The sequence below is a fragment of the Cyrtonyx montezumae genome, unplaced genomic scaffold, assembly GCF_038088225.1.
Source record: "Cyrtonyx montezumae isolate F1298 unplaced genomic scaffold, pur_monq_1.0 scaffold_15, whole genome shotgun sequence".
Lineage (NCBI taxonomy): Eukaryota > Metazoa > Chordata > Aves > Galliformes > Odontophoridae > Cyrtonyx > Cyrtonyx montezumae.
Genome location: NW_027071881.1, coordinates 8,337,845 through 8,362,797, shown reverse-complemented (window position 1 = coordinate 8,362,797; position 24,953 = coordinate 8,337,845). Strand labels below are relative to the sequence as shown.

Genomic DNA, 24,953 nt, shown 5'->3' with positions numbered 1-24,953 from the left:
TTGTCGGGGAGCGGTGCGCGGCCATGCCCGTGCCCGAGCGGCGCCGTCGGCACCAACAATAGTGCGCGGCGGCGGCGGTCCGGCGGCCATCGCGGGCGGGGAGCGGCGGGCAGCGCCGCGCGGAGCCTCCCGCTCCATGGAGGGGCAGTACTCGCTGGGGGTGAGCGTGTACTCCGACCAGGGCGGCAGGAAATACATGGAGGACGTGACCCAGATCGTGGTGGAGCCCGAGCCGCCGGCCGCGGCGGAGCGGGGCCCCGCGCACAAAGGCGGAGCGGCGCCCGGAGGGGCCCTCGGAGACGGCGTTCGGCGGAGGGCGGGCGGCCCGCGGGCGGCGGAGGAGGCAGCGCTGCCTCCCGGCCCCTGCTGCGGCTCCGGACGGCGCCCGCGTCGCTCCGTGGCCTTTTTCGCCGTGTGCGACGGGCACGGCGGGCGGGAGGCGGCCCAGTTCGCCCGGGAGAACCTTTGGGGCTTCATCAAGAAGCAGAAGGGCTTCGGCTCCGCCGAGCCGGCCGCCGTGTGCGCGGCCCTGCGCAAGGGCTTCATCGCCTGCCACCGCGCCATGTGGAAAAAGCTGCGTAAGTTCCCGTCCGGCGCTGCCCGGTAACCCGGGCCCTCCCCGCGGGAGGGATCGCGCGTTTCCCGGTTGCGTTTCCTGGGAGATGTTCGTTCCGCGGTCGTGGGCAGATGCGTGGAGCCCCTCTGCGTTCCCCTCGGTGGGAGCGTCGCGGAAAGTGAATGTGGCGGCCGGGACGGTGGCTTTTCCCGAGCCGTGCCCGTGGGGCCGTCGTGGAGCTGTGGTGTGCTGGGCACCGCTCCTGAGCCGCTCGGTGAGGCTGCCGGGCTGAGCTCCCAACGGGAATCCCGTACTGGTTCTATAAGGCGAAGGTTACGGCTCAGGGTAGGGTCGGTTTTGTGTGTGTATTTCTGCACATCGCGTTATGTATGTTTATAATTAGATGTGTGTTTTTGTGTATTTGGAAGCCTCGGAAAAAGACGGTGCGTGAGTAGTGAGCGTGTAGGAACGGGCGGGGAGGAGGGGAGCCCGGAGTCAGATCAGAGCCGCAGCTGCGGTGCTGACAGCAGGCCCGGGAAGCAAGCAGAAAGCAGAATTGCATTTACAGCTCAGCAGGGCTTCGAGGAAGTCAGTTGGGCCCGGGGAGGGCTGTGCTGTCTTAAGTTTCATTTTCTTTTTCCTATTTCTTGAATAGCAGAACAGAGAAGTTGCTCAAGTGTCAGGTGTGGGATAGAAACGAGCAGGAGTGGCGAGGTCGGGGCACGCTGATGCTGGACCGAAAGGAAGAGGTGTGAGCTGTGGCAGCAGCACTGCCCGCAGCCGCGTGCTGGGGTGGTGGGGCTGGCACATGGCACAGCAGTGCGGCTGGGCAGTGAGGAGGGGCACCTGTAGTGTCCCTGGGCTGTTCTTTGTCACCGTAACAAGGTGTGACAGCAGAACAGAGGGGTGGAGGGCAGTGAGAGAATGCAGGAAATATTATTTTATACCACGTGTTTGGGAACGGTGCTTCGGTTGTGGAACCAATTTAAGCTATTGTCAGAAACAACAGAGCTCTGGTTATGACTATATGGTGGTGGTTTTAGGTAGGTTGCGTGGTAAACTTTTCCGCTGCGTGTTTGGTAGTTACTGATGTCTTCTGTGTGTGTGGGATTGCTAGAGTTTAACAGCAGGAAAGGACGAGGATGTGTGGTCTGTAACTTGTCCTGCCGTGCTTTGCAGACCCGGTGTGAGGGGCAGTTTGGATGCTGTGTGTGTGGGATGGAGCCCGGTGCTTCCAGCTGATGGCACTGGAGGAGCAGTGTGTGCTCAGCTGCCCTGGAAGCAGTGGGTCATCCTATGGCCATCTGCAACAAGTGTTCGTGTGCTGGTGGTGGGGATAGCAGAAAAACTGAAACAGGAAAATACGCTTTGGTCACTGCAGATGATTAGTGGGGTTAACTGTATTAAGGACTTTCCCAGTTCTCTGTGTGTTAAAGGGCTTCCAAGGTAAGAGCTGTGATGTGAAGCCTGTTTCTGCAGCTGGCAGTGGTAGGGAAGCTTCCTGCAGGATGTGTGCTCAGCAGGTCCCAGATTTTGACACTTCTTGCATCGTTTATTTACGATGCTAAAAACTTGCTTTTAAATACACAGCTCAGTTCTTTTAAAAGCTTTTTTTTTTCCTAGCACTACTAGTCAAAATGTAAAAGGTAGTACACTTCTGCAGTTATAATTCCTCCATTAAATTTAATTTGACACATAGAAGTCGAACACTTTAGTTTCTTCTGTAATAAATGGATGATGTGGGCCCTCAAATAAACTTCTACTAACTTGTTTATCCCAGTGTGCTGCCCAGACAGATTCCTCCCTTACTGGACATGTAGGAGTGATATGGAATCCATGGGTGCTTCATGTGTAACGTTGAAGTGCAAATTTTGTTTTGAGAACTCAGTTGTAATTTCAGGGTTTCTTTTTGTTTGATCATCTGGTGTAGTGCTACAGATTGTTTTGGTTTTAGGGTCGGTACAAACAGAATCCTGATCTGTGGAGGAGCTGGGCAGGTGGCTTCACCCAAGCTTGGGAGAAAAGAGTTCTGATGCTTGTGTTAATTTCTGATGAGATGGTCCCTGAAGAAAGGAATATGCTGTGCTGTGTGTCATGCTCACTTCTAACCAAGGGTGAGACGTAAGCTGCAATTGTCTTGATGATTGGCAGATGTAATTTCTGCTTCTGTTGGAGCCCCAGGTTGGAGGCTGCTGTATCAGTCTTTTTCTCCTAAGTGGGTGATTTCACTTCTGTGCTCCTCATTTCCTATAAAGACCAGCGTGATTCTCCAATATATTTTATTGCTACTGAGGGGTTGTTACACTGACAGAAACTCATTAGTTGCAGCTTGTTTTCTGTTCAGCCTGTGGTTGAAGTCCTCGTTCCTGCTTGGCTTCCTCCCTCATTTGCTTTCCATTTAGAATGTGTTACGTTTAATAGCCACTGTTAAAATTGTCAGACGGAGTGCTTCCACTGAACTGTTTGTGTTCTTGAAATAATGTCACTTGTGGGGAGAAAGCTGTGCGTCTAAATGCTGAACTGAGGTAGAAACCTTTGTTAGGACTCAAAGATGGGAATGCTGCAGGATCTCCTGGCTGCTCCGTGGAGGAGATGCTGCCTTTGCCATCAGAGTGGCTGTGCTGTACATGTGCTTTCCCCACGCTCATTTTTATTTTCTTGTCCCAGGCATCTGAGCAGAGTTCAGTAGTGCTGGGGCTCAGCGAGTCCCCATTCTTCAGCTCTTCATGTCTGCAGCTTTGGAGGAAGGCCCCATTTCTTTTTCTTGTGGTGTTGTGGCAGTGAAACACAAGGAAAAGACAACTCAGTGCTTTGGCTGCCTGGCTAGGGTATTTCCTGCAAACAGCATGTGTCACAGTGGAGTTTTGGTATTGTACAGTATGAGCATGGGTTGTGAAGAGCAGAAGATAAAATGTGACAGGGAGACAAGCCCCTGTCCATGGTTTGATTGAAGACTGAGTGGGTGCTGCTGGCAGGCAAAGGCAGTCTGCAAGTATGGGAGCAGGGAGGAGGACTGGTATGCCTAATCTGTCCTAACTGGGACATCCCAATCGTTTAATGGTGTTTTGGAAGAATAACAATTTGTATCTGTAAACTGAAATAGACAAGGGAAGAAATAGCATGAAAGAGAAATCGGATGTGAGTTGGGAGAGTGGTATAGTAGGAGATGAAGGTGTGTTAAGATAACATGTTCTTTCCTTCTGAGGGAATCAGGAAGGTCCAAATGATTTGATTGCCAGCCAGGTGTCCAGGCAGAGCGACTCGATTTAGGAGTTCTTGTCTCTCCAGACAGGGAAGTGAACATGAACAGACCACTTAACGTGTGTCAGGCCTGGCTGACCTGCTCAGTGTTTGAGTAACACTTTCTCCCACACATTTGTGTTCCTCTGGTCATGCTTGGAGAATTAAACCTGAGGAGGCAGTTTTTGGAATCCTGTCTCAGTGCCTTCTCTTGGCTTCGTTTCCATGTGAGCTGTGGTTGGGGCAGTGATGATGGGGTGTGTGGGGGGGCCCCATCAGCACTACTTTGCTTGTGGCCATGCCACAGTTACACACGCCCTGGTGTAACAATATGCAAACCTCTCTGACACACCCTTAATCTTCAAAACACCTTTGGTTCCACAGAATTAAAAACAAAGCTCTTTTTGTTCTCTTTTTTTCTCCTCCCTGCAGCAGAGTGGCCGAAGACCATGACCGGTCTCCCGAGCACATCGGGAACCACCGCCAGCGTGGTCATCATCCGAGGCTCAAAGATGTACGTTGCTCACGTGGGTGACTCTGGGGTGGTGCTGGGAGTCCAGGACGACCCCAAAGATGACTTTGTGAGAGCTGTGGAGGTGACGCAGGACCACAAGCCTGAGCTTCCCAAAGAAAGGGAGAGGATCGAAGGCCTTGGGGGCAGGTAACCATCTCTGTGCTACTCACTTCAGTTTTCAGTTTTCTCTGGGTGCTAATCGTGTCTTTCTGTCTCAGTTAGGCTTGTGCTTGCTTGTTTTAGGGGTAGCAGGCAAGTTGGTGGGTCCTGTGGCCCGCTTATATTCTGTCACTGTCTATGCAATTGCTTTTTCCTGTAGATAATGATCTCTGCTGTGGAGTATCTGTTTGACAAATGGTGGAATAGAGCAGTTTTAACAGAAAAGACACTGAAATATTTTTCCCCATGAGTTTTTCATTGTTTCTGAGGTGATACTGGCAGCTGTTGAGTAGGCTCTTCAAAGCTTCTGTTAAAAGAATATAAAAGATATAAAATTGAAACAGGGTACTGTTTTTGTGCATTTAAATACATGCTTAAAATGTTAAAATGCCACATTTTAACATGTATCTCAATATTAGTACTTTCTTCATGTCAGGAGCTGGCAGATGTTAGAACATCTGAGTTGTGGTTGATGAATGTTCCCTGTAACTGGGGAGGAAAGCAGGCAGCCTTGTCAGATGGCACTAATGTTTTGAGACAAACCTCAGGGCTTGGATTTGGCATAGCTTCACAGGAGCTCGCTGTTCTTTCGTTCCACAGTACTGCACCAGATGGATGGGCACAGTTTCCTTCTCTTAGCAGTTCAGAGGGAGAGAGTGCTGAAGGTTTTCCTGTTGACATCATTCACACAAGAACCCTGTCAGCTCGTTAACCTTCAGATATCTGTATCTAGCAGGTGGAAGCTGATCAGATAGCTGTGTTTGGTGTGGGAGCTTCTCAGAAAGGGCAACTCGCAGCTTTGCTAAGTTAGGTTTGTAAATATATGGGTTTCCAGGTTGTGCATCCCAATGATTGAAACTCTGAGGCTTTGAAGAAGCATTCCCTGAGACTTTGTATCAGCAGAAGCGTTTAAACATTTTTATTAACTTTTTATGCTTCTGCTTCTTCTGTTTTTTTGATTGGTTTGTTCCCCCAGACTGGCTGGTTAAACCAGTGCAGGCTGTTGTGAGGCAAATGGTGGGAGTGTGATGGAGATGCCACTATGGTTATTAATGTCCTCTCTTTTGTTAGAGCAAATTGGGATAACTTAATGTGAGGGTGTGATTGAATTGTTCGTTAAGAATGACATTTTCTAAGTAACAGTTCTGGAGTACAGATTGAAATCTTCCAGATAAATGCTGAAGTTAATGTTGTGTGGCTATTAGTTGTACAAATGGATGAGGTGGATTTTAGGCAGTGGTGCTTGCTGCACTTTCATGCAGAAGGATGGAGATAAACATGCCTTTGTTGTTAGGGCCTTTGAAGTCTCAGGAAGTGCATCTTGAATAGTTTCAGTATGAGGAATCTTGAGGCTGTTCCAGAGCGCCTCAGTTTCTAATTACCAATGGCTGCTCCTTGGATATAAGCTAGCTTTTAAGCATCTAGTTCTTAGTTTGATTGGGACCAAGCTTTGCTTGTTCCTTGTTTCATTACCCTGCTTGATACCTCATGCTTTCCCTTCCTTCTTCTGTATCTCTTCCTGCCCTATAATAGTAGGTTCCCTTGCATAGTAGCTTCTCTTTTGACCCTTTTAGCGCCATCTGTGAGAGCTAAAACCATTGCTTGGTGCCTTGGAGCAGGTGTTAATGCTTAAAGGCAGAGTTGTTTCTTCCTATGTCGTGCTTTCAGCAGATAGCAACTTCTTTTTATCCCTCGTGTTGTTGCACCATTAAGGAAATTCCTGCAGAAGGCTGCTTTTTTTTTTTCCTCTTCCCAACTGTACTGCACTGCTCTTTTCTGCCAGACTTAAGCAGATGGAGAAATCTGAAGGAGAAACTACATGATATTTTCACCCGAGTTGATGTTGATGGTCCTCATCTAAGGAAAGCAATTTGTCTTTTGCTTTTTTGCTGATAGATTAGAAAGATGCTCTTGCATCTGGCTGTTTGCAGCCAGCCAGAATTTCTTCTAAGTCTTCATTCCCCTGCTTTTTCTTCTGCCCTTTATCTCTTGCTTTTCCCTTTAGCTTAATGTGGAATGAGGCTATGCGAGTGATACCAGGTGATTTGAAATACTTTATTATGCTGTGCACTTCACTGAGGATGCTGTCATTATCGACTCTGTATTTGCATATTTAATTAATCTTATGTCATGGGAGCAAGCTTTCATTTCCATTCTTTTTTATAACCCATGCCTGTTTCTGATGGTTTTTAGTGTAATCAACAAGTCTGGTGTGAATCGTGTCGTCTGGAAGAGACCTCGCCTGACTCACAACGGCCCCGTGCGCCGCAGCACCGTCATCGACCAGATTCCCTTCCTGGCCGTGGCCAGAGCACTTGGTAAGTCTGGGACGTGACACATCTGCACGCAGCCCATTGGAGCTGAGTTATACCCTCCTCTGCTCCTTTAGTTTAGAGGGATCCAATCACTCGCTGTGATAAGGCTTTCTGAAAGTATGGGCCTTAAAAATATTTTTAGTACAGTGCAAATTTCACTTTTCAAATGGAGCTGTAGGAGGTGGGTTGGTGAGGGGAGGAGTTGTACAGCTTGCAGGACTTCCCATCTCAGTTCTGATATGGTACTTTGTTGCGAATGAAAGCGTGGTGTGTGCCAAGATGTACAGCACAGTAGGTCTTTTTTAGCTAGGTGGTGGTGAGACTGTTTTCCTGCATAGCAGCCAAAGCACTTTGTTCTTCTGTCTCATAGTAAATCTGTCTTCTTTCAAGACAACGTGGAATTGACAGAAGGGTAGAGGTCAGCCTGTGTGCTTTATTTGTTACTTGCCTTTGCAGTGGCATTGGTAATGGGAAACTACTTTGAGGAACACTCTAATCAAGGGATGAAAATACGTACAACAGTGTCATGCAAGCTTGTTATGAATGCTTTTTGGATGTACTTAATAACTTGATCTTTGGTGACCTCTTGCCCATGTGTCTTAGTATTTTCTAGGCAGTTATTTTCCTTAAATTTAACTGCCAAATTGCAGTCTTCTGCTGTTCACTTCCCTTCCTTCTTTCCTCCCTTCTTCTGCCCCAGTGAAAAATATCCACATCTACTCAGTATAGGTTAGATTCTATGGAAATATAGTATCATATATATATATTTTTTTTTACCTGTGAAAACTGTTCTATGACTTAACTTCTTGGCAAGCGTGGTGGTTACGTGATAGTGTTGTCAGTGTTCCTAGATTAGCTGGCAGTGTGTCATAGGGACAGTCTGTTCTGGGGCTGTGGTCATCTTGTGATAACTGCATAACGTTACTGTGTCTTATTTCAGAGGCAGTGATGTGTTTTGTGTGGATTTGTCTAGTGTTCAGAAGAGTTGTACAGTGGTCTAACCTTGTGAAAGAAAAAGCTATAAAGGCCACAGGTCACTGAATAGTGATCTTATTAACAAAAAGCTTTCTGTCTTTTTTCCCTTGCTGTGTCTTTCAGATCTCACTGTGTATCATTGTAGGCAATGTAGCCACTTATCTTATGATTAATAAAACTGATGTGAGGTGTTTAGTCCTTCGGAGTTGATGGAGGCAGATCTTTGCCAGTCACCTACCAAGTAACATAGCCTCCTTCACCTCTTTTCTGCAAAGTGTCAGTGTTTGTTGTAGGCTACAAAAAGTGGATGTAGTTAATTTCAATAGAGCTTTCATTTCTACACTTTTGAATTAGTTGTGTAAAAAAATAACGAAAACAACTCGATGACTTTTGATCCAGTTCCTCTCAGCAAGTTGAACAAAAGGATTTGGCTGGGTTCTGTGTGCAGATGGGAATTCAAGGAATGATGCATCTGTTAGCCCCCAGTGCATTCTTTCCAGTTATGTGGATGAGGAGGATTACTGGGGAGTTTTAGGTCCAAGGGACAAGAACACTTCGTAACGGTACTTGGTGTCAAAAGTTAGAAGATTTGAACACTTAAAGGAGACACCATCCTCCATGAGTCGTGTAGGAGAAATGGAGTACAGTGTGATGATGTTTTGGTATTTGCCTGCTCAAGGAGCCTCCACAAGGCTCTTCACATTCCCTTCTGAGGAGGTGTGACAAACCTCCTGTGAAAAGGAACGCAGCTGCTTAGCTCTGCAGGACACAGATGGTGCACAGACGCTCACAGTTTGGAAACAGGATTTAACTTCTTTCTGAGGCCAGCATGCCCCTTCCACGGCTTACAAAAGACCTACCACAACTAAAACCATTTGCATTCAAGCTCTTGGAGGCCTGCTCGACCTCTTGGCTGGATCCCAGATTGCTACCCTGGTTGGCACTGCTATGCTGGAGCCTCTCCAATGAGAGTAGTAACTGGCAGTGCTGCCATACTGGTCACCAACACTAGTCCATCCCCTCAAGATCTAGTGCAGAGATTCTTTTTGCTATTTCCAAATTTGCTTGTTACTCTCAGTAGAAACCCTTTGCTGCACAGGCCCCAGGTTTATTATCTGGATGTAAATTTCTAGCTGGACAGCATGATACTCTTCATGCTGCCCTGCACCTACAAGGCAAACACAGATTTGTGAATTTACTGTCTTTAAAATGGCAGATTATCTGATCTTTTTTATTTTTTTAAGGAAGTTTAAAACCTAGCTATTTGTAACAGGGAGACAAAACATTTTTCTTAGAGCATAATCACTTGTGTGAGTTTTCTGGCATCCATAGCTTCATAGTAACTGTCTACTTCTGTCCTTATAACAGATGTCTGGTAACTCACGTTACTCAAACCCACTTGTGTAAGGCAGGGATATGAGTGTGCAAATTGGGTGCTATATAACCTACGTACTCAGGGACAGGAAGCTATTGTGTAACTTGCTTGTGTGTTTTGAGGAGTGTATGTCATTGCATCATGCATTAGTTACTGTCTCTCTGCCACATATTTTCAAGTTGGATTTTTTCCATGCGGCGCCCAGGAGGGTATTTCAGACTCCAGTGAGCATGCTTATAAACAAGTGTCTTGGGGGAAAGCACTGAGAGAGAAAATAACTGTGTGTATGTATAGCCCTGTAGCATTTCAGCTATGTTAGCAATCTAAATGCATCAACTAAGACCTTCAGTTTCTGGGACAAAATGCAGGATGATAAGCACAAGGCTGTGAGTGTACTTTTGTTCCCATGTGTAGAACCCTTCGTGATCAAAATAAAATGAAATAAAGAATTTTGATCTTTGGAAGTGAATTTTGGAGTAAAATCTGGCCTAGCATCAGTAGTGCTTTCAAGGATGGTATACAAAGTAGGGGAGGTATAAAAAGAACCAAACCTGTAGTCTCAGTTCTCAGAATCTTATGGTGCAACCTGAAGCACCTTCCTTGGTTTTTATATAGATGTGACAAACCCAGCCTCTTCTGTTTGGTTTTTTTTTGGGGTGGAGCGCCCCCAAAATACAGAATTGATTTTTTCTTTTTTGTATTAACACAAATTTCCTGCTGACCTCTAGAAAGAGCTGTGCACCAGAACAGTGAACTCTTTGTGTATGGCTGCTATGGGAGTGTTGGCTTTGACAGTGACATGGAAGCTGTCTTCCAGAGCACTCTATTGGCTGCAGAATTGCTTTAGTAAAGCTCTCTGAACATGTGTACCGTGGAGGAGGGTATGGCTGGCCTCAAGTGATCTATGTACATTCTTGTGTAAGGCTTTAATTCTTGGTGTGAATTTAAGTGTGTGTGTGTATACAAACATACAAAATCTCTTACCAGCTAGAATGGGCATAGCTGCTTGATGGCATTTGCCTATATCCCGCTGTCTGTAGGCCACCCCACGATGATTAATTGTGATGAATTGCATAAGCTAGTAAGTGATATTTAAACACTGCACAGTGTTTTCCAAATTATATTGATACTGCTTTCTATCCATGTGTATGTCATACATATGGGTTTCTTCTCTTGTTCTGGAGATGTCTTTCTTTAGCTTGTACAGTTTTCTCCACCCTGGAGACAAACTGTGTATGTATGCCTGTACAGAATGCAGAGAATGTATTTGACTGTGCAGACTTGTGCCTTCACACTGTGTGTGTAACTAACACATGTGGATCTGTTTAGCTTCAAGAAGAAAGTTCAGGGCTTTTCTTCCTGCTCATTGCTGACTGGAGCGCTCTGTGCCTCTTTAGCTCTTTTTTCTTCGACAGAGTAGAAAAACTGTGATGATCATTCCTCCTTGTAGGTGGAACTTTATCCAGATTCAAATGCTGTCTAGGGTTGAATGTCATTTAGAGACTGTAAATCCACTTTAGTGTTCATTTGAAGGATTCAGTTCAAGGCTAGAAATCACGAGTAGCTTTCTGCATGTCAATTTATACCTTCATCTCTGCTTTTGCATCCTACTTCTTGTAGGATCTGACACTTAAGCAGTGTGCTCTGGCACAAACACCTTTCTTCTCTCTTGCTGTGATTTTGCTGACATGTGAGCAGAGATGAGCAGTCTTGGTCACCATTTATTTTAAATGTAACTGTTCCATTTGCTGTTGAAATGATGTCCTCTTGCCTGTGCTTTCCTTTTTCACATAGTAGAACTCTTGCTCCTAAAAGGAACACTATAAATTTTTAAACCCTAATCACTTCTGGGTAAGTTTTCTGCTTGCTGCTACTCTGTTTTGTTTTCGAGATCACTGCTGTGTTGAAGGAGTGGGACACAAGGCTGCATAACTCTTTACACTGCTGGGAAGATGCCCTCTTGTGGCTATAGGACCTGGTTGCTGTGAGTTTTGGTGGGAACGTTTTCCACCTCATCTTGGTCTGAATGATCTCAAGTGGTTTCTGTCCATATCCTCGCTGAGATTTGCCTTGCTTCCCAGCAGCACTGCCTCACTGAGGGTGGAGAAGTTCTGTAATTGTTCTCTGTACTGACAGACCTTTCACATGAGTTGGGATTTTAAAAAGATCTGGGATTAATCAAACTGGGTTTTCCTCTTTCACTCTGACTTACAAAAGTAAACTTTTCTTTCCTCCAATAAAACCAAAAGATATTTTGGTATTCAAAACAATGTGCTCCAGAGCCATAAATGAAGGACTTGATTTATGACTGTAGGATGAACTTAGGTGGCTTTGGGCTTGATCCAGTCTGCTCTACTTATTTGATGGGTGCTTTTGTTTGTAACCGGTAACTTTTCTGGCACTGGCTGAGTTGCAAGTGGTTTTATTAGCTATATTTTAAAGGGTAATAATAAGCAGGTAAGGCAGGCTACACATTTTCATGTTTATATATATGGTTGTGTGAGTCTCTTGCTCCTTTATTATGTAATTTCAAATATACATTTCATTTGTAAGGTACCATGTAACTTCTGTGCAGATCTGTGTGCTAATCTGATGCTAGGCATGGCCAAAAAAACAGGCATGATTTTCCAGGAAGGTGTAGATGAAGTTGTATTAATTCCTGTTTGTTCGATTGGAAAAGGAATAGGCAAACTGCACCCCAGAAGAAGTGTTCCTGGATGGAAGTTTTTTCAAGAAGAAGATTGAGTTTTATAAGTGTTTGGTTTTTAATTCAGAACAAAAATAGTACAGCTCCAAGTGAAGCCTGAGAAGCTGGGATTCCAGTTCCATACCAGTAGCCTTTGGCATATCACGTCATCCTGCTGTCTTGGCTTTCCAGTCTGCTCAGGGATCACTTGTCTGTCTGTTTGCTTTGGGACAGAATTAAAACTTTACAACATTTTGTCTAGTGGAAAAAATACGTTCTGCTTTCTGGTTTACTTTCCCCTCCCTTATTTCCTTCCAGAATTGTAACAGAGAGGACCCCGTGTAAAGCAGTTTCCTCCTAGGTTTGTCATAGATCCCTCAGCTGCTGCAGATGCTGTGCTCTCCAGCTGGCTGGAGGAAGATAGACAGCTGACATAAGAATTCTAGGTATGCAGCAGCTCTTTAAAAAGCATCAGTGTAGTCTGTGGTGCCCTGCCCCGTTTTAAAAGTAATCATTAAAAAGGTCTCGCCCTGGTAATGTGCTTTGGCCTTTGCTGGCTTGGAGTTGAAGGACCTGCAAGAAATACTCTCTGTGAAGTACTTTATGCAGTATTCTTCTGCCAAGGATCACTTGTAGTAATACAACTTCTGTAGTGCAGTTCCTCTGTCATTTCCTGGGTATTCTGGGCCTCAGTAAGTGCTGAGTAACACTGAAAGTAAATCTGCTGGAGGTACAGCTCTGGGTCCCTCATGTGCCTTCACCCTCTGTGCACTGCAGCAGCTCCTCATCATCACAGTAACTGATGTGACGTTCCAGGCTGACACCCTGTGGAGTGCTGCCTCTCAGAGGAAGGCTCTGAGGTCACTGGGATTGTAACTCAGCTGTTTGCTCAGGAAAAGCAACAGATGGCAGTGATGACATCTATGTGGATGAACCAAAATTAAATCACAATGGGTTATTTTTGACTTGGAGGAAAGTATTTCTAATCTAAAAATGATTCAGCTAAAAGCATTTGTAGACTTTCCTAAATGAGCGTGAGCAACCCAGCAAATAAAAGCATAAAAATATTAAGCTTGTTGGAAATTGCTGCCACTGATTCCAAGATCTGGCGTGATCAGATTCCAAGCTCTTATTTTTTCTAGTGTTGAGGACAGGCACAATGTGAAGAACTGTCAGTGTATCAGGACTTTTTTTGGTGATTAATGTACAGTAATTGCTGTGCTGATGCTCAGCTCTTCTCTTATGGTATTTATTTTGATCTCATTGCCAGCTGGCTGGCTTTGCTGGGCTCTGTGTAGGGAGAGTGCACCTCTCTGTGTATAAACAGGGTTGGCTGTTAATTAGCATTTATTAGAAGCATGTGTTTGCTGCTGCAGTGGAGGTGAGTTGGTGCTTTAATGAGACTGGACCAACCATGCTCACTGCAGTGAAGTGAAGTAATTGAGTAGAAGTATTCCTTCTGATTCTGGAAAAGTCTTGAGATGGTTCATAGCTTAAGGCAAAGCTAATGGAAGGAAGTAGGAAGACAAAAGCTTATTTCTTACCTTTAAAAGGATGGTGATGGTCGCAGAAGGCAGTTAGAAACATGTTTGCTGTAGTAAGTGAAAAGCCCAAGGAAAAGAGCTAACAAAATCTTGTGGGAGTTCTTAAGCTTCTAAACTCTGGCATCTTCACTAATTTCTACTTCTGAACCTGTGTGTTCTGTGCAGGAAAATCTAGCCAGTGCTTAGAGATAATGTTACTTCTTTGGTGCTTATCACTACAGGAATCTACTTATGAGCCATTTCTGGAGGTATTTTTAGAGCTGTATAGGATATTGACAAAAAACAGATAAGGCAGAAGAATCTAGATTGTAGCATTAGTTTTGTGAAAAGGAAGAGGAAATGTTAGTGCAGCACCATTCTTGATTTTTAGGCCCAAGATTAGAAAAACTTCCCTGATTTTCACGTGTTCCTGGTAAATGAGATCGCATGTTCAGTTTGAATTTATTCCATTGTTCTGTTGGAGAGGTTTTTAATTGGGGTGGTGTGGAGGAAGCAGGATCCAGGAGATGCTTTCATTCAAATGTGGCTGAAGTTATTGGGATTCAGTTCGGGCCACCTTCACCACTGGGATGACCCCAAACTCATTCACACAGAAAGAAAGATTTAAAAATAGAAAGGTTCACTGCATGAGGCCTTCCAAGGGAGAGGCTTTAGCTCTCGTTTTCTGCTGTCCTGCTGGATCCCAGGCACTACTTGTGTTCCTGTGGCTTCCTTCCAGCTCCAAAATTTGGCACGTGGTGTTCAGCTGGAAAGGCACTGAGTGCTGCATGGCTTTGGAAGTGATGCTGTGGAAGAGGAGAAATGGGATAAAGGAGTTTATGAGGGGAAGGCTTCAGTCTCCTCTGCCTTCTTTGTTCCTTCTCTGTGGCACCTGCACAGACAAATACAAGCACAGCAGGAGATGTGTGTGCTTCAGTATTGGTTGAATGGCTGTGAGGGTCTCAGGATGAAAGGGGGAAAAAAAGAAAGGGGGCAGTTTCATGTCCTGACTGAAAGGTTTTCTGTTTTTTGGTTCATTTATTTTTTGTTTTCCAAGCTATGCCTCCTTAGGGTGTGCAGAGCAGCACATCATCATGATGCAGATTAAAGTCTAATGCTGTGTGGATGTTGGGAAGAGAAGGGATGTTGTATAGTTTTCCTTGACCTAATTTTAGTAATTGAACTGTAGTTGTAGAAACAGCAGAGGTTTTGACCTGTGCCTATGACTGGAAAGGCAGATTTCTATTTTTATTTTTTGCAATGGTTCAACAAAGACCTTAAATATAAGTAAACAAATTACACTGTGTTACTATTGGTGACTCGAGACTGGTGGTAATTGTTTTCATGGGAACAGTTCTGGTTGTTAACGAGAATCATATTGTGTGTAACGTGGCAATTCAGAAACGTGTTCTCCTTCACTAGGTGATCTGTGGAGCTACGACTTCTACAGTGGTGAATTTGTTGTGTCTCCTGAACCTGACACCAGTGTGCACACCATCGATCCCCAGAAGCACAAATACATTATCCTTGGCAGTGATGGACTGTGGAACATGATCCCACCTCAAGATGCTATCTCCATGTGCCAGGATCACGAGGAGAAAAAATACTTCATGGTGAGGGCGGTGGATATCAGTCACTGTGGAAATGTAACACTGTTTTCCTCTTCAAGATTGCTTAGTCTGGCATGTGTGGAAGGTACCCAGCAGTGGCAGTGCTGTGGAGGCATATTTCAGTAGTTTTGCCACAACTTATAGGTGGTAACAATATGGTTGATAGTGTGCTTGTGTGTACTGTCGAATACAATTTGTGGTAACTCTGTTTTCAGTTTACAAAGTGGACCTGATTGCTTTCTCTGTCTGTCTCTGAACATAAAGGGTGAGCACCGCCAGTCCTGTGCCAAAATGCTGGTGAACAGAGCCCTGGGCCGGTGGAGGCAGCGCATGCTTCGTGCAGATAACACCAGTGCCATTGTGATCTGCATCTCACCGTTGCAGGATAGCAAAAATAACTTGGAAAATGAAGAAGAACTGTATCTCAACTTGGCAGAGAGCCCCTGCTATAGCAGCCCTGATACAAACGTCATGACACCCTCCCGCTGCTGTACCCCGCCTGTCAAGGTAACTTTTTTCGGTGTTTTTAAAAGTTCTCTTTGCCTGAGTGCAACCCAGTAACCATGTATCAGTCGTCCCTTTCTTCTTCAAATAGCACTCATCTGCTTGAACAGAGGTTACAATGTGTAGGAGCTGGGGCAGTGGTGTAGCTGGGCCACTTCGAAACTGCAGTGCACATGGCTAAGTGTTTCAGTTGTAGGACAGCAATTACCTGGCCATTATCTGCAGTACTTCTCATAACTCAGTATGTAACGCTTTGGGGAAACACATATACTCGTAACAAACATTCTTAACAGAGTTCTGAAGGCAAAAGTATGTATGTCTCAGAATTGCTGGATCTTACTTTGTGAAGACAGGCTTTCTGAGATCTCAGGAGTTCTGAAAGAGGAGCCAGGAGTTAAAAACCCCAACCAAACCCAACAGTCTGCTTGAGTTCTTCACTGTGTGGGCTGTTTTTTAAGTTAATGTACAGGTTAGTATAGTCAAATGCACATTGCAGAGACAGTAAGATCTCCCACTCTGAGAAAAAAACAGTCTTCCTCAAGTTGGTTTAATGTCCTTTGTTGGAGGAGAAGACATAATACAAAGTCTTTATTTGGGTTAGAAATTTTGCCCTTTAATACAAAGCAGATCTGCTTGGAAACTTTTATGCCCTAAGAACTAGAACGTATTTATGAGTGGATGTTTGCTTCAGTAATTACCAGCTGCTCCTGATTTAAGTAACTGTCCTTTGAAGTTCCACAGTATCTTTGGATAACTCTCCTTCGGGCAAACTAAAAAAGAAAGCAAAAATTAGAAAGGGATTCCTTAACATTCCCTTGGCAGAGACAAGCAGCTAGTTAAAACAGCAGGCTCAACCTTCCTCTCTCTTTCCCCTCCATCCAATATAGAAAAACACATGAAAAGAGCCTAAAATAGTGAATTTCTTTTTGAATTCTAAATATTCCTGAAGAAGGAAGTTAAGGGGGGGGGGGGGGGGGGAAGAAGGCACGAAAAATATGGCAATTGAGAATATTAATTAGCAAAATAATATGTAAATGCATTGATGCATAAAGCTACGGGCAAATACGTGACATAAATGACGTAGGTAATGAATCCTTAAAAACAAAAGAAAAAAATGAGCTGAATTTTTCCAGTGTCTGCAAAGAAATGAGAGCTGGTTGAGCAGATCCAACTCAGCTCCTAGACGTCGCCATGGCGTGCTTGTAGGCCAGAGTGGGCAGGCCAGCACAGACAAGAGGTAGCAATGAAAAGGATATTTATCTTTTCTCTCCAGAGAACTGCTAGAAGCACAGGGAGCTTGGATTTGTCACAGCTGCTGCCTTGCAAAAACGATTAATTTGGAAATAGATGGGAGAGTAAATCAAAGTTTTCTCAATTAAACAAAAGTATTTCTTAATTGCATATGCTTCTGGCAGCTATTGCTAATAAAAAATTAATTCAATTGTTCCTGAGGCCAGTGATAGAATTTGATTGACTAGATTGAGAAATTACATTGGTAATTTGTGTTTAAGGTTTGTGCTTCATTATTAGCAGTCTTCTTGGAGCCTGTCTCTATCTTACCAAAGCCTTATCCAATCTCAGTTATTCATCTCAAGCAAAGTCTTGGCAACAAGAGCCACAGTGTTGTGCCTTGCACAATAGGAAACATAAAAGCTGAACATTGGCCAGACAGTGTCAGAAAGGAAATTGAGTGGGCTTAGTAATCTTGCCAGAGCACACAACAATCTCCAGCCACATCATCTTAGCTTTCTTATGAGTTCTGCAAGAAACTGAGTTGAACATTGAACAGTACACATCTTCCTTCTTGTGTTGCTATGCATGGTAAAAAAAAAAACAACCAATAGTACCTAAATGGTTTTACCTATGCATGAGCAGCAACAGAGGAGTAGTGGGAGAGGAAAACTAAATCTAGATGCTAGGAACAATTCTGATACTCCTCTTTTGGAGTGTATTTTATTAAACCTTTGTATTATATTTTTCAAAAGTGCTGAAAAGTTGCAGATCTTTTTATTAATGGTGAACTGAGGTTCCTCTGTCGTGACTTTAAAAGCATTTACTTCTTGATAGAAGTGTTGTATTGACTTGGTCTGACTCATCTGTGTGTGCACTTAACAAATTCATGTGCTGAAAACTCAAGGCAGATGACAGTGGCTGTCTTACGTTCATGGTATGTACCATGGCCTTGAAATTTACTCTTGAAGGACGTACTGAGCAGCTAGGGATTTCTTCACAATTAAATCTTTAATAAGGTCATAACTCATATCTTCAGGGCGCTGCGTAAATACTAATTTTCATAATCCCCCTGTGAACAGTGAAAGTAGGCACTGTCCCCTTTTTCATCTCAGTAAAACTGAGATTGAGGCAAAAACTTATCAGAGGCTGCAGAAGGGATGAATGGCTGAAGGCAGGATTAGGGAGTCCCTGGTTCTCAGCACATCGTGTAAACAGCCTCTCCAAAGTGCAACTGTGCTTCATGCAGGGTGGATAGATGCACTGTGATGAATGGACTTGCTTCCTCTGTAAGTTGTAAAGCACACGACAAGGCAATAAAGCACGTTGCTTAGCTGTGAGGAATTGGAAACAGCAAACAGAACTATTTTTAGGATAGCTCAGTCCAGAGAATTTATGCTCCACCTTCCGTATGCGATCAGCACACCCAGGACGTGAAGAGTTTGTCCATCTCCCTCACAACCTAGTTCTGCAGTAACTGTGAATGCTGCATGTGACAAAGGTCAGGAGATTTCTGCTCGTTGCCCTTGTTGCTTGGCTGTCTGATGAGGTATGAAATATTCAGAGGTGATGTAGGTGCACATGTCACAGAAGGAGGGGAATCATACCTGCACGTTGGAAAAGGCCACTCATGGAAATCCCAGGACAGGTTGCAGGCCCTGCTTTCTCCATGGCTTCCTGAATGAACAGGTGTATCTTGATTCCTTGTGTGAATTGCTTTGTAGCTGCAAAAAAAGAAGATGTACAGGCTAAATAAGTCTGGGCTGCTCCCTCAGAGAGCAGATTGTCTGCTGTTATGAGGAAGTAAATGCTTTTATGAAGTTGTGTGCATGAAGTACTGAGTTCAGATGCACAGTCTGTATCTGTTTCCATCCCTCCGTCCCTCCTCTCTGTGGAGAAAAGATCGTCCTGTTTTGGAGTGGGGTTTTTCTGTCTCTAAGGTTTAGAAGTGTTTGTCATGCTATTTTCACCCTCGAAGGAGAATTATATTTATGCTTAAGTATATTTTTCTTTCCCCTCAGCTTTTAGAGGATGATCCATGGCCACGACTGAATGCTTCTGATCCTGTTCCTTCCCTCATGCATAGCAACGTGATCTCAGAAAAATACGCAGAGCTGCCAAACGAGATTGCCAAAAGCAATTTACCTTCATCAGGAGCAACCCTGAAGGACTCAGGTCCTCAGGACGACAAGTGCAGCAAAGCGTTGGCTTTGAGGATACAGGAATCCTACAGCAACGGTTTGTCTGTCAGTCTGTCCCCTTCCAACTCTACAAATTCAGGCACGGACCAAAAAGGCTTAAAGGTATCTCCCACCAGCCAAACAAAAGCCCAAGATGCCGAGAGGACACCCACAGCAAACTTTAAAAGGACATTAGAAGAATCCAACTCCGGCCCAGCTGTGAAGAAGCCGAGGCGTGGCCTGAGTCGAAGCATGGGTGTCCAAGCAGAGGGCATCGCCGCAACGCCGCAGCGCAGGAACGCAGCCAAGCTGGCCATGCGGCGCAGCCTGCGCGGCCAGAAGAAGCTCAGCACTTCCCTCTTCCACCCGCCCAGGAAAGCAGTCTGTGTCTGCTGAAGGGCAAGTTCGTGTGGGGGAAGTGTGTTTTATTCTGATGGGAATTTTAAAGTCGGTGCAGAAGTTTGAAACTCTTCCCGTTTTATCTTTTTTTTTTTTTTTTAACAAGTAGAAACTTCTCTTTGGTATCCAACAGCTTTATCCCGGCCTTGTACTTGCTTGTATTATAACTGTGAATTTTGTAGATGTGTAGGGGTATAAGTCACTGTAAAATGTGTGTAAATTTGTATTCCTTCATATAAACGTAGTCTCTTTTCTTCCTTGTATAATTGTTAAAGCGGAGCTAAACCTTGTTTAAAAAAAGGAAAAAATAAATTCTTTTTTTGTTTTGTTAATTTACTAAAGTCTTGAATTTGTATACGCTTCTTGTGATGGGAATTTCACAACTTTTTCACTAAAGTAAATTATTAAACAGAATGGAAGATATGTATTTTCATAGTACGATACGTTCCACCCGAGGTGTGTCTTTTAGAGAATACACTAGGCCTATATTTTGTTTTTAAAGTTTAGATTTCTCTACTCAGAAATGTATGTGGGAACGGAGATGTTGAGCTGTGCTTTAGGCAGCTCGATGTCCATTTCTTTGTTAATTGAAATACTATGCAGTATCTTATCTAGTTGCATTTTTGTAACATGAATAGTTGAAGTATTTAGCAAAAAAAACTGTGTGTTTTTAAAACTCCCAACTCCCCAAATCATTCTGTAAAGCCATTCCCCCACCCCCGGCATCCATGGTGGCATTTCTGCCCAGGCATTACTGTCTGCCCGGCGGAGGCATGAGTTTTCTGCTATTCCAATACTGATGGTGCTGCTAATACCTTTCAACATAAGTTCTTAAATTATTTTATGACAGTTTGAGGATGTGGACCATGTGTATGTTCACCTAAATAAAAAGTGAAAACTTAATGGAGTGCCTTTTATTTCTCTTCATAATTTGGAGCTGAAGTATGCTCGTTTATTAGGATTAATACCCTCTCCTCCTTCGTGGTGGCTGCTCTATGAAATGGGACTTCCCACGTGGTTTTGTAATGAAGCAAATCTACTGAATGTGTTTGTTAAATCATAGCACCGTACAACCTGTCCTTTTAAATGGGGAAACAGTGGAGCAGTATTTCATTGCAAGGGGGCTAGGATGGGATTTGTAGAGTCTAATTCTCAATAGCCGGAACAATGAAGCACGGCCTGCTATCTGTATGCGTTGCCATGGTGACGGGAATCCTAGGGGGCATTGCGCACTTTCTGAAGATGTAGAATTCCGTTTCACCCGGGCAGTGAATGCTGTCACGGAGGGGAAAGGTGGGCCCTGAGCTCCCGGCTCCTGCAGGACTTCATTTCTGCGCGCGTGGGACGCACCCTCTGCTCAGCGATGCGGTTTTGCTGTGAGCAGCGCTGAAATGGTGCGGTTGGCGAGAACGTCAAAGATGGCTGCAGCTGCGTGCGTTCACACCCGAACAAATATTTACTCCGTGGCAGCCGGGCGGTGCCCAATGCTTCCCGGGTGCGAGGAGCTGCCCACGCAGCGTCGCCCTGAGGGACCCGCGCGGCCATCGCGACGCGGGAAACCCACGGACTGCGTCCGAGCGCGAAAATAAACACGGCGCCTTCCCGCCAATGGGCGGCCAGCCACGTGACGCGCCACCCGCGGCCCCGCCTCCTCCCACGTGCTGGGGACCTGCTCCGAGGCTCTCGCGAGATCTGGATGTAAACAAAGCTGACGGTGGGTGGGGGGGATGCCGGCTGCGCTTCGTTTCAACCGAGCTTGGAAGGACGCAACCGAACCCTACGCCCTCAGCTTCCCGCCTACTTTGGAGGAAAGAAGCGGGGATTGGTCGGCAGCGAGGAGCGGCCCGCCTTCGGGGCCATCCGATTGGCTATCGGCCTGAGGTGCGCTCGGTGTCACTCCCCGTGAGGGTCCCAAACACTGTCAGCGGGGAGCCGGGCTGAGGCGGCAGGTCAGGGCGGGCGGCGGGAGCGCCGGGAGAGGGCTTACAGCGGGGCAGGGCTCCGCGGGGCGGCGGTGAGGGCGAGAGCGGGGCCGCGGGGCCGGGCAGCGGCCGGAGCGCTGGGGGCGGGCGGGGGTTGCGGCCTCAGCGCCTGCGGGGGGAGCCGCGCGGGTCGGGGCGCCGCGTTGGGGCCGCGCTCGCGGTTCGCGCCGGGTCGGGGCAGCGCCGCGGGCCCTCAGCTTTCGTCTCCCGGCTCCACGTTCCCGCTGCGCGCAGTGCGAATTCGCTTCTGGAGGGTGAAGGCTGCGAATGTTGGTAACCGGGTGAGGTTTAAGAAAAGCAAGTGTGGAGTCTTGCGCCTAGAGCATGCAGCAGTACAGGCTGGGGGATGAGCTGCTGGAGAGGAGCTCCGTAGAGAGGGAGCTGGTGTCCTGGTGGACGACAGGTTGACCATGAGCAGTGTGCCTTCGTGGCCAAGAGGGCCAGTGGCATTCTGGGGTACATTAAAGAGAGCGTGGCCAGCAGGTCAAGGGAGGTGATCCTCCCCCTCTGCTCTGCTCTGGTGAGGCCTCATCTGGAGTACTGTGTCCAGTTCTGGGCTCCCTGGTATAAAAAATGACAGGGAACTCTTGGAAAGAGTGCAGCGCAGGGCCACAAAGATGGTGAAGGGCCTGGAGGATCTCCCCTATGAAGAAAGGCTGAGTGAACTGGGTCTATTTAGCCTTGAGAAAAGAAGACTGAGAGGGGATCTGATCCAGGTTTATAAATATCTGAGGTGTGGGGGGCACAGTGGTGAGGCCAGACTCTTTTCAGCAGTGTGTGGAGACAGGACAAGGGGGAAAGGACAGAAACTGCAGCATAGGAGACTGCACAAATGTGCACAAGAACTTCTTTATGGTGAAGGTGACGGAGCAGTGGCACAGGCTGCACAGGGGGGTCGTGGGGTCTCCTTCTCTGGAGATATTCAAGACCCACCTGGTCGCCTACCTGTGCCACCTGGTGTAGGGAACTGCTTTGGCCGGGGGTTGGACTCGATGATCTCTTGAGGTCCCTTCCAGTGCCTATGATTCTGTGATTCTGTGAAGTGGCACTGACAGTTCGTGGTGGAGTTGGACGTGGTGATCCCTCTGGGTCCCACCTCGGGGTGCTCTTAGTGGTTCTGTGTTGAGAGTTTGGGTTTTTCTGTCCCAGAGTTCTTTTCAGGGCTACAGGTGGGGGGAAAAGCGGTGGTGGGGAGCTCTGGTGCCCTGCAGGTGTTGTTTGGTGGTAGGAAAGGTGTTTGGGATTAGAAGGGGCAGAGGAGGGGATCATATTGGTACCAATAAAATATAGTTATCTATCGATATTTTTAAGAGTGCCGTGAAGGTGTGGTGCTTTACGGGTTGCTAAAAGTTGAGTTTCCTTCCCCCGGAAGTTTTCATAATCCTAACGACGATGGCGAGAGCTGGATTGTGAGCAGCCTTCGTGCAGAGGATTGTTATTAAGAGGAAATGTTTCTTACAGGTGTCTGCAGAGAAACAATGGCTACAGAATCCCCGCGCCGCCCGAGTCGGTGCACCGGAGGAGTGCTGGTCCGCCCGCAAGCTGTCACGTAAGAACATTCTGGAAGAAAATGCCCCATGGGGAACGTGTTCTGTGGTCTTGTACATGAAGCACCTTGCCCAAACTCTCCTTCAAAGCCCGCTCTGCGAGCTTATGTTGACAAAACGTTCCTGTTGCAGTCAGTATTTTCCAGTGAAAGAAAGTAAGCAGGTGTTGCTTTCCTGTCTCCTCGGCCTACACAGGTCACAATGAGGTGCTTCCCAGCCCTCAGAGCTGTGCAGCTTAAAGATAAATACTGATACAAATTCTCATGGAAAAGATTACGCTGAGTAGCATGTAGCTCCCTGTGGTTCTGCTTATATTAAACTGAATTATTATAAACAGAAGATGGTAGAGGACTGCAAGGAGGAGTGATGTATAAACTGATCTTGTTTTGGACTTGGTTCTGTTATGGATTTTAACCCTCCTGATGTTGTGTGTGTGTTTTTAGGTGTTTTTTTTTTGTTGTTGTTGTTTCTAAACACTTTAAAGAAACTTCCATGGCTTTTTTTTCCTTCCATTATGAAGGATTTAGTATGTGTAGGTGGATAAAACATTTCCCAAACATCAGCTTTGTTTATAGGTGCTCTATAGGGAAAAAAAAAAACGCCCCAGTACACATTTAACAAACTGAAAAATTAAGACATTATGACTATTGGTGGTAGGTATTCACATGAGGACTTCAGTCTCTATTTAATACTATACCTGTAAGATGGACGGATGTCTCTGGTAGGTAATGAAGGACTCTGGAAGTGCACAAAGACAATTTTTGTAACCTACATAAAAGGAAGGCTCAGCCCTCGAAACCACACCTTATTTGTAAGGCCTCTCCTTAAAGCAGTAGGGCAGACTCCATTGATTTAGCCATCCCTGGACTGCTGAGCAAAACCTGGTTTAGTCACTGGTTGGAGTAAGCTTTCAGAAATTTTAAGTCTTGTGGCTTTGATTCATCGTTGTTTTCAGAGAGGAGCCAAGTAGTTGATTGAGGTGTTGCAGCATTTGAAATATCTTTGGTGTCCTCATTTAGGAGAGAGCACTTCAGTCTTACCTACTAAAAGTTCCAATTTCAAAGAATTTATGGGGTTTTAGAAAGCACAAAGAAAACATGCATACCTTTGCCCATCGAGACCTGAGGTTGCTTACTGATTTTCCTTGTTGCTGTCACAAATCTTGCAGTATCACAGGAGAAGTGCCTGGCAAAATAAAAATGTGGGGGCTGCCAAAGCTGTTAACTGGAGGAATTTGCTTTGTTTGTTTTGTAGTTTCCAGACTTTATGAACATACATTTTGTTGCCAGAATATTTCAGTATTACACATTTCAAAAAGCACAAACTCTCTGTGCAGTTTCAACACTGTGATGAACTCAGCCAACGTTGTGCATTGCTCAGCAGTTACACAAGAGCTTCACCACTCATGCAAGGATAAGCTAATAAAAACGTTAGTTTAAGTCTAGCAGAACCAGTGTATCTTGCAATATATACTATCCATTGCTGCTGATGAACTTCCAAGAAGGAATAAGCTTTCCGAGGTATAAGATGGTAACTGAAGGTATCTCCTTACTCATCCTAGTTAGGGTTTTGTTCCACCCACTGCTGCTTCCATTTACTTCATCATTGTACATAGTGTACCTGAGGTCATAATGTTTACAGCCCCGTGAGGAAAGCTCCAGCCCTTAGTTTAAGCCCTCTTTCATGGCATAGGATCCAATTCAAGTAGAAAAATGCTGAGAAATGATTTCCAAAAGCCTTTTTTTGCTCTAATTGGCCATTCTGATGTGGAAAACACGGTTTCATTCTCAGCTGTTACATTTTATGCTTTTTCCTGAGCAGTTGTTTCATGAATACATATCAGTTCACATTTTATGTACTCTTCTAGGTGTGTATATATACTCTGTGTATGTATGTTATCAGTGTGTGATAGCCTATTGAGTAACTGCATTGCACCCTTAGTAATTTTCTTTGTTGTGTCCTGTATGTTTTCTGTGGAGGTATGTCTTATTTAATGTATACCTAACTGCTTCTGGACTCCAGTAGTAGTGAAATATTCTCCTTCTGTTTTCAAGGGAACAGTCATATATGGAAAGTGTTGTTACTTTTCTTCAAGACGTTGTGCCACAGGTATGTGTATATCTTAAAAACTCTCTTTTCAGTAGTGAAGCAGAAGGCT

At 45.4% G+C, this 24,953-nt stretch overlaps 2 protein-coding genes across 8 annotated transcripts in view; both read left to right on the top strand.

Moving 5' to 3' along the window:
* Positions 1 to 19,320, top strand: PPM1D (protein phosphatase, Mg2+/Mn2+ dependent 1D). Its single transcript, XM_065732046.1, has 6 exons — positions 1 to 578; positions 4,229 to 4,457; positions 6,663 to 6,787; positions 14,766 to 14,956; positions 15,218 to 15,460; positions 18,709 to 19,320. Exons 1-6 carry the CDS (start codon positions 137 to 139, stop codon positions 19,261 to 19,263), a joined length of 1,785 nt encoding a protein of 594 aa, XP_065588118.1. The 5' UTR covers positions 1 to 136; the 3' UTR covers positions 19,264 to 19,320.
* Positions 19,321 to 21,183: 1,863 nt separating this feature from the next.
* BCAS3 (BCAS3 microtubule associated cell migration factor) overlaps positions 21,184 to 24,953 on the top strand; it is a 292,223-nt gene continuing 288,453 nt past the window's right edge. For 3 of the 7 annotated variants that reach the window (XM_065732040.1, XM_065732038.1, XM_065732039.1), the window contains exons 1-2: positions 22,642 to 22,797; positions 24,850 to 24,904. In XM_065732040.1, coding sequence (XP_065588112.1) covers positions 22,697 to 22,797; positions 24,850 to 24,904 — 156 coding nt within the window. In that variant the 5' untranslated portion in view covers positions 22,642 to 22,696. Of the gene's footprint in view, positions 21,216 to 22,641; positions 22,798 to 24,849; positions 24,905 to 24,953 lie in introns of those variants that run through there. The other 4 variants (XM_065732036.1, XM_065732041.1, XM_065732043.1 and 1 more) reach the window with 3 other exon arrangements.